General features: G+C 36.5%; 3 protein-coding genes and 1 long non-coding RNA gene across 4 annotated transcripts; 1 reads left to right on the top strand and 3 right to left on the bottom strand.

Moving 5' to 3' along the window:
- Nucleotides 1-7: 7 nt before the first annotated feature.
- Nucleotides 8-895, bottom strand: LOC122194976 (uncharacterized). Its single transcript, XR_006184859.2, has 2 exons — nucleotides 417-895; nucleotides 8-325 (listed from the first exon to the last, which is right to left on the bottom strand). It is a non-coding gene; the product is annotated as an uncharacterized LOC122194976 (long non-coding RNA).
- Nucleotides 896-2301: 1406 nt separating this feature from the next.
- LOC111884530 (uncharacterized) lies at nucleotides 2302-2991 on the bottom strand. Its single transcript, XM_023883673.1, has one exon. It carries the CDS (start codon nucleotides 2989-2991, stop codon nucleotides 2302-2304), a length of 690 nt encoding a protein of 229 aa, XP_023739441.1.
- Nucleotides 2992-4524: 1533 nt separating this feature from the next.
- On the top strand, nucleotides 4525-5683 carry LOC111883655 (two-pore potassium channel 1). Its single transcript, XM_023880278.3, has 3 exons — nucleotides 4525-4612; nucleotides 4673-5378; nucleotides 5477-5683. The coding sequence occupies exons 1-3, from the start codon at nucleotides 4525-4527 to the stop codon at nucleotides 5613-5615; spliced, it is 933 nt and encodes a 310-aa protein (XP_023736046.1). The 3' UTR covers nucleotides 5616-5683.
- Nucleotides 5684-5848: 165 nt separating this feature from the next.
- On the bottom strand, nucleotides 5849-7470 carry LOC111876418 (protein PYRICULARIA ORYZAE RESISTANCE 21). Its single transcript, XM_023873253.3, has 3 exons — nucleotides 7183-7470; nucleotides 6998-7079; nucleotides 5849-6787 (listed from the first exon to the last, which is right to left on the bottom strand). The coding sequence occupies exons 1-3, from the start codon at nucleotides 7195-7197 to the stop codon at nucleotides 6141-6143; spliced, it is 744 nt and encodes a 247-aa protein (XP_023729021.1). The 5' UTR covers nucleotides 7198-7470; the 3' UTR covers nucleotides 5849-6140.
- Nucleotides 7471-9152: the final 1682 nt, after the last annotated feature.

Below are 9152 nucleotides of genomic sequence, written 5' to 3'. Positions count from 1 at the left end.
ATGCTTATTGCTTATTGTTTCTTGGTCATTTTACTCATATAAGCTGTTTTGTTTACCAAATACTTAAAATGTTTAATGCATATTGCTTATTCCCACCAATATAAACTAATCCAAACACATTTTAAAAAAGTGTTTATTCCCGCACAATAAGCAAATAAACAATAGGCTAATAAGCTAAAAACTATTTATCCAAACACCCATAAACATCAAACCAAACACAAATTCCTTTCTTTGATTTCTATCAAACATTCAAAGAAAAACAAAAACAAAAAGGAAAAGAACCTGATACCAAACGGATGCAACACCCCAATCCTTCCCTCTTCCCCTGTTACAAACAAACCCAAACATCCATTTGGTTTCTTCCATCGATATCTATTAAAAACGAACCAAAGAAGAAGAGAGAAAGAGACCCTTACCTGTGTTGATAGCTGCTGCCTTTCCCGAATCAACAAACAGCCACGGTCGAACTCCCCTCCACCACCCATACGACTGAAAACTCGAAGCCACTGGTCTCAACTAGCCTCATCGCAGCACCACCGAGACCGAGGACCGAACCCTCGCACTCTCCTCTTCCCCTCCCGTCGAGCAAACCCACCAAACACCCAGTCATCGTCGCTGCTGCTGCTCGCGACGCCTCCCAGACCCTTTCGGTCCTCTTTCCCCTTCACAACTACTTCCAAGACAGAAGACGAGCAGCCCCGCTGCTTCGTCTCTTCCTTCTCGTCCGAGGTCACAGCCGCCTCGCTGCTTCGATCCTTCTCCTTCTTCGGTCTACTCGAACCCCGGAGGACACCACCGATTGCGAGTCGAGCGACGAACCTTCGTGCTCCCTTTCGACCCATCGATTGTTCGTTAACATTTGCCATTCATCTGTGTTCTTCATGTCGACTTTCAATTGTAGCATTCCATTTCTTTTGCCCGATCAAACAAAAAAAAGGGGGCTTAAAAGCCCTAATTTAATTTAGCTTGTGAAAGGACCAAAATATCCCCACTATTAAATCTTTATTCAAAATCAATCCTAATCCCTAACTAATAATCCTATTTATTCAAAAACAACCCAAACCTCGAAAATTATCAGCCAAAACAATCCCATTTATTCAAGAAGTTACATACCAACCTCTATAGTTTGTTCAAGTTACAAAATCAGTCCCTCCTTGAATTATTTTAACCAAATCAGTCCTATTTAGGTTAATTAAATTACCAAAAAACCCCCCAATAGTGTGTATTCGTTACAAAATGGTCCCGAGAATATTTCAAAGTTCAAGATTGGTGGATTTGTTGTTTCTCATGTCAAGCTTCCCAGAAATTAACAAACTTCAAACAACTCGAACTCACGCTTCAAGGGTGAGTGCTTTTGACACTTTTTAACATTTTAATTATTTCCGGGGGGGGGGGGGGGGGGGGGGGGGGGTTGACATCCCCACCTGCGGTTGCCACTACACCGATCAATCGAAGCGGGTATGATAGTTGTCTACAATTTTTACTACAACGTCCAATGAAGAGTCGTAGGGGGTACACTCAAGTCATGTAGCCCGTTTATATGACTCAATATAAACATTAACTAGAATATCTCTATCTCTATCTCTCTCTCACTGTCAACCATGGGCTTGGTTGCTTTCAAAACTATTTTAAGTATGAAATTACTTATGTAACATAATAGTTTGGTTTTAAGGGATACTCAAAGATTCATTACAAACACGGTTTAAAGTATGGATTTACTTATTCAAAAATACATTTTGGCTTTTAAAGACTCATTGCAAACATTGTTTTAAGTATTTTTATGCATACAAAGAAAATACTTTTTAGACTTATTAAAAGTATTACTGTTGTTAACAGAAAACCTGTAACACTCACCAACTTTGTGTTGACACTCAAAAGTACATGTATTCTCAAGAAAACTACTAAACAAACATTCAATAAGGATTGGATTAAAAGTGACTTAGTTTACTTGCTGTTGTATTATATGCCTATCTGTTAAGGCAATTCGTGTATTATTATTATTATTTATAAAAACCTTGTATTTGGTAAGGCATGTGGAAGATATGGTGGATAACCTATTGACCCATGTTCAAATCCTGGCACCACTCAGCCCTTGTGGCCATGGAGGTTCGCCTGCAGTGACTCCAGGGCATGAAGCAAAGCCTCATGTTTGCAGCGGAGGATTAGTCGGTGTGCGAAAGCTGGCCCGGAAACCCTCGTTAGGGAAGTTCCCTTTCCAAAAAAAGATGAAACACGAATGTTATATTGTTTATTGTTGTACTTGTGCTATATATTCAGTTTACCTGTAATCCATGAACTTAGTCATACAACCCTACGTGTTCCGCCGCCTTGGCGGGGTGTGACATAAATCCCCCAACCGATGTTGCCAACGAGAGCAGGTGAGCCAAAATTCCCGCCAATACCACCTGTTCTACCTCTGTTGCCTCCTCTGCCTGGACGACCGCCCCTTCCGCCGCCTCTGGAGTTCTGACCACCGTCCCTGCCATTAAAGAGAGTTCCTCGGTGATTGTTTGGAGTCCGATTTTCATGATTCATATTTTCATACGTGGTATTTAGGATAGTAGGGGCTGAAGCATGATCTTGATGAGTAGCTTGTACCACACGATTTTGTTCCTTAATCATGGAACATTCTTCAAGCGTTAACATCGACCGCATTTCAAGAAAAGTTAGGAATGGTTTCTGATGTCGAATGGTGGTAACCACATGAGCAAACTTTGGAGAGAGGCCATTAATGGCATAGATAACAAGATTACGTTCTGGAACCAGGGATCCGATGTTGGCAAGAATATCATCAATTGACGTTATATGGGTACAATATTGAACGATCGTTGGGTCACCAGTTGTAATGGAACATAGTTCATCATCAAGTTCCATGGCCTTGGATTCTTTGTTTTCAAGGAAAAGAGCTTCAATAGACTTCCAGACTTCGGTTGATGTTGCATCAGGTTTGAGAATGGTTTGGAGGAGAGGCTGCGTGAGAGTGCCATACATCCATTGTTTGAAAATATTATCGACTTCTTCCCACTAGGGTTCATTGGCTTTGAGAGACGAACCATCAAGATGACCATAGACGGAATACCCAATGCAATGGATCTTGAATAATTTTTTCCATGAATCATAATTCATGTGATCAAGATCAAGTAGAAGAGGGACATATGACTTTTATGTTTGTGATGTCAAAGATTTTATGAGTAGGTTTGGTTTTGGAAGAGTCTGCATCTGAGATAGTCATAATTGAAAAGAGATAGAAATCGAGATGAGAAGAAAAGAAGACGTTGCCCTGAGGATCGACTAGGGTTTAGAGAAATTAGTCTGATACAATGTTAGGCACAATATTTTCCCATGAACGATAATTATATTCCATCACCAAATATATACATGATACAAGAATTGAGCTATGCTAAAACATTGTGGGCTAAATACAATGGGCCACAAAGATTAAAACAAATATAATATGTAGAAGAGAGTGTATTGGTTTTTTATTTTCTTTGGGAAATTGATATGAATATTTTTTTTTGGCTTAATCTTGTTTTTTATACATATGCAGGTTGGTGATGATAGAAATCCATCGATAAGGTTTTGATGTAAGTTGTTTCTACCATCGACTTTGAACATGGTGAGCATCCTTTTTTATTCGGTATGTACGCATATATTTTGATATTGCCTTTTAGTTAAAAACAAATATTAATCCTTTAATGGACAAAAGCATGCGTCGAAGTCCATCTATGCAAATTTTATTATTTTCTTTTGGTTACTTGTTACATAATATATGTCATCCATATTTGTAAACTTATTAATCGTCAATTTCTTATGGTTAATTCATGTTAGGTCTTTATTGTTTATCTTTTCTCTTAACTGTTTTTTGTGATTTGCATATGGATGTTAAACGTTTGTAATTTGTATGATGTCTTAGAAAAAATGTTTGTTATTTTAATGTACATTTATATTTGTAAGCACACTTCGTTCAAACCCATGGCGTAGCGCAATTTTTTTTACTAGTTTTAATTAAAGTCCAATGTACATTAGTCCGTTAAAATTAAGGGTAATCAAAGTTAATTATGTGAGGAAAAAGTTTAAAATTTTTTATGGGACCAAATCCGTAATTTCCAAGAAAGCTGAAGGACGAAAAGTCTAATTTACCCTGCAAAATGCAAATTCTATTTTGTAATTGTGCTCAATTACAAAAATGGAGAGCAAACTTAAATACTATACTTTGTCAAACACGAAGCAACTTTGAATAAAACCACCAAACTAGTTTCTCCCTACATTGGTGGATCTTAATGTATTAGCTTCAAGATGGAGAATGAGGCAACCTTTTTGCATATTGAAGCCTTATGACTACAAACCATTTTCTGATATGTACCAAATCATCCCTTTCTTCCATTACATTCCTTCTCCGTTTGTGCATTATACCTCTTGCATCCGTGATAAGCCTTTCCCAATTTTGATCATAAGATGATTTAGAAAAACAAACATTCATTTCACAAGATTTTGATCATTATCCTTGGCTCGATCTATCATACAATGGCCGAAGATGGTTTAAAGGATGCGCTACTGAAAAGAAGGAAACACGACCAAAAAGGTCGAATTCTTCCCTCCAAAGAGAACTACCATCGACAACAACCTCAAAACCAAACGAGTTTGAACCCACCACCGATTTCAGGAGTCCAACTTAGCTTAAAACAAGTTGCAATCTTCTTGGCGATTTACCTAGCCATAGGCACCATCTGTTTTTTCCTTGTTCGAGATCAAATCAGTGGTAGGAAAACCAATGGAATCCTTGATTCCATGTATTTTTGCGTTGTGACAATGACAACCGTAGGGTATGGGGATTTAGTCCCAGAAACCAATTTCGCAAAGCTTCTAGCTTGTGTTTTCGTGTTTATGGGGATGGGTCTTGGTGGCTTCGCTCTTAGTAAAGCAGCAGACTATATAGTAGAAAAGGAGGAAATTATCGTTGTAAAAGCCATGCATATCCATGATGCATGTGGTCTGAATGAGATCCTGAATGAGGCAGAAAGATATAAAGTCAAGTATAAATTTTTAACAGTCTTGATACTCATTGCCTTCCTGGCAATCGTTGGAACTGTGTTCTTATCTATATTCGAAAACATGACTTTCTTTGATGCTTTTTATTGTGTTTGTGCTACCATAACCACACTGGGTTATGGGGATAAGAGCTTTTCAAGCTCAAGAGGCCGATTGTTTGCAGTTTTCTGGATCTTAATGAGTACCATCTCATTAGCACAGATGTTTGTGTACTTGGTTGAACTATGGACTGAAAGTAGACAAAGACGACTTGTGGATTGGGTACTTCATAGGAAATTGACAATTCAAGATATTGAGAAAGCTGATCTTGACAATGATAAACGTGTCAGGTAATTATTAAAGTTGGTTTCTTTATTCCTCAAAACATAATAACTAGATTCTTGATTTACATATATATACTAATTAAAAGAACAATTTTCTTGTGTAGTCCTGCAGAATACGTTGTTTATAAGCTGAAAGAGATGGGTTTGGTAAGCGAACAACTAATCATGAATGTGATGGAAGGATTTAACGATTTGGATGTTGATCATTCAGGCACATTGACAGTAAACGATGTATCAGACTAATGAATTGAAATATAGCTTACATATTGTACATTGCTTAATTGGCTTTGACTACTTTTTTTGAAACAAGATTTTTGTTATAAACATACCATGAAAGAAAGTTTGAATAATTAATACAGTGCTATCTGATGTTGTCTTTCTTTGTTGAAGTCGAAAACATAAAATAAAATTAACAGTAATTTAAGAATATATTAGATTTGTGGTTAAAAAAAACAATTCAATAAAAAACAATTGAATAAGCAAAAGTAAATTGATGTATATATTAATAATATACACCTTCTCCAACAACATTTTGGAGATCATTTATTATATTTACAAGTACACATTTGTTATCATGTATAAACGAAAAAAAAAAAAAAAAAAAAAAAAAACAAACTTACTATCTCAATTTCTCTTTCTATCTCTCCTTTATAACTTTATTATTAGCATCACGAAAAGGAGACTTTATATCTTTCACGATCTTGATGATAATAGAGTCATCAAGACTAAAAATGGCCGCCATTAGTATTTTAATTATATACTTGCTTTTTACATTACCGAACATCCTTGTGGGTTTTCTTCACTGAAATAATCACACCTCGCATAACACGGCCTGTTTCCACCGTATTGGTATCCATAACCGTCGTAGCATGGGCCTGGTGGTGGTGGTACGGGCCTTCCATATCCATAATGACATGGCCCTCCTCCGCGACCTTCATAGCACTCCTGGCAACACACCGAAACTGGGAACTGCGGTGGACAGAAGGGCTGCGGGTATCCATGCATCGGTTCAGGCATCTTCACCGGCTCCGGCTGTGGAACAACAACAGGTGGCTTCGGAGTTGGAGCAGGATCGGGTTTTTTCGGTGGAACCTCTTTCGGTGGATCAGGTTTTGGTGGATCGGGTTTGGGAGGATCGACTTTAGGCTTTTCAACCGGCGCCGGAACTACAACCGGAGGGGGCTTGGGCTCTGGTTTTTTCTCGATTACCTTCGGCTTCTCAGGTTCTGGGGGTTTCGGCTTATCGACAGGCTTCGGTTTTTCCGGTGGCTTCGGTTTGTTCTCGACGATCTCAATGCTCTGGATTGCCTTCCCACCTTTGCAACAAAGCTTGTCTCTGATCTTCTCAGGATTGCAGCATACGACTGTGATCGTAACCTTATTTTTGTCCTCATCAAACACTTGATCCCTTATTTCTATCATCCCAAAAAACAAGGAAAAAAAAAAGTCAGTTCTCATCTTTAGGTAACCCAACTTGTACATTACGCCTCGCAAGTTGTAATCAAACAAGATTATTAAGATCATCTTTGACCTTGAAAAACTTGTGAGACCCAAAAAGGTATGAAGCAATCGAACAAGATGATCGATGTTTATAATTAAGGAGATGCAGGGTGGAATTAACTCACGGGGGAATTTACAGAGGACTTTCTTGACCTTCTTGTAGCAGCAGGGGCATTTAAGATCAACATTCAGTATCATTACTGTAACCTGTTACACATGATTATGGTTTCGTTCATGTCGACGATCGAGATTCTAACAAACCAGTCCGTACACATACATAAGAAAGAAACAGAAAGTAAGATGAAAGTACCTTTTCAGACGCCATGGTTTTCCGAGAGAGAGAGAGAGAGAGAGAGAGGGTTAAGAAGATGAGAAATAATCGAACATTGTGAGTTATGAATTAATTATGTATTAATTATGTGTAGTTTGAGAGTAGAAGAGGTGTCGACGTCCATGTGAAATCATCAAGAATTGTCGGTATTAAGAAGAAGGATGGAGGTGATTGCTGACCCTTCACTCAAAATAACGCATTTCTTTTTCATAACCATGGAAGATAAGCTCAGCCCCCACACACATTAACTCACACCAACTCTGTGTGTTTTTGTTTGTGTAATTCTAGTACACCATGAAATTCGTTTGGTTTGACCCTACGTGTTGTTTATCTTTATCTCTCTCTCTTTTAACATTCAATGTCTGGTCTATTTCTTTGTTGGTGAAACAGTTTCTTGTAATATACTAGACATAAAATACAATCTTTATGTTTATTTTCAACTATGTGCAACGTGGGGGCACGTTTCTTCCTTTTTCTACTTCACATTTACGCCAATTAATATTGCATCTAAAATGGTGACCAAAACAAAGCATAGCTCCCATTTAATTTATGTGTGTGAGAAATAACTAATGGATGAGCATAATATGATATTAATGGTCTTTAGTTTTATGTTTTATTATATATTGTTTTGAGGGAAAAGGAGAGGTGAAAATGTGATTGCTTATGTATGGATGACAGGAGGGGGGGCTGTGATGTATGTTGAAAGCTTCTTCTACTTTTTGGAATAATCAAAGGGACAAATGCTTTTTTTTCGCCTTTACAACAATTTTAGGTGACCACAATTTGATTTACTTAATAAAATACACCTCAATTATATAAGTCATGCCCAACAATACGGTCTCAAATCTTTTTAAAACATTATTACTATATCACATATATGCATACAACTTGGAAATAACTTTTTGTCTATCCGACATAACTTTTTTTTTCTGAAAAAAACTTCCCAATAAAAAATTTTCGAGTCAATTTTCGTGCATGTCTTTTAAATTTTTATATGCATCTGAGTTTTTTGAATTGTCACGTATCTTTTAAATTTTTATATGCATCTGAGTTTTTTTGAATTGTCACATATCTTTTAAATTTTTATATAATTTTATCATTTTTTTTCCTACTTTGTATTTAACAATACAATAGTTAATTAAAAGATATTTTTCTTTTCTAAAAATGTCATATATATATATATATATATATATACTACTTATAAAAGAAATCTAACTATTTCTATAAATAGATTGAATATAATAATATTATTTTTTTAAGACGTCCAAACTATTAAGCTTGAAGTACAACCCATTTATAATATAATAATATTAAAACTTTAATCCTATCCTTTATCCCTTAAAAATCTCGTATCAAATTAATAGAAGAATTCATTTGCAAATTGAACCCGTCAATCTCAACACTTCAGTCATTTGAAGCGGTCAATGTCAACAATTTATAGAGGATCTCTTCTCTCACATTGGTAACAAGCCATCTCATAATATCTATCTTCGTAATCCCTTCAAAGTAAGAAATATACGCACACTCTCTCGAAGAACCCTAACCAGTAACCAAGACAGTATAACCACCACCACCACAGCCGCTCTGCCTCCTTCCGCCTTCAACCAACCACTATCACAACTACCGCCCTTCCTCTCACCCACGACATGAACTTTCTTTTGGAACAATAACATTTTTCTTTAAAAAAAATATCGTTGAAAGAAGCTATTTGTCCCCGCCGCTGTGCGCGGGTAACGACTAGTATATATTAAAAAAGTTTATTTTTTTCATTTAACAATTACCATTGCACTTAAAGGCGGCATCCCACAAACATTGAGTTTAATCAATTAAATCTCAACTAAAACATTGTGTTTAATCAATTGAATCTAACTACATATTTTATTTCATTCAATCATTATATTATACCATGTATTGTAAATATTCTTGCATAAAATAATAAAACACATAAA

The sequence above is a fragment of the Lactuca sativa genome, chromosome 7, assembly GCF_002870075.4.
Source record: "Lactuca sativa cultivar Salinas chromosome 7, Lsat_Salinas_v11, whole genome shotgun sequence".
Lineage (NCBI taxonomy): Eukaryota > Viridiplantae > Streptophyta > Magnoliopsida > Asterales > Asteraceae > Lactuca > Lactuca sativa.
The sequence above is the reverse complement of the archived record's forward strand: the minus strand, read 5'-3'. Positions and strand labels throughout refer to the sequence as shown.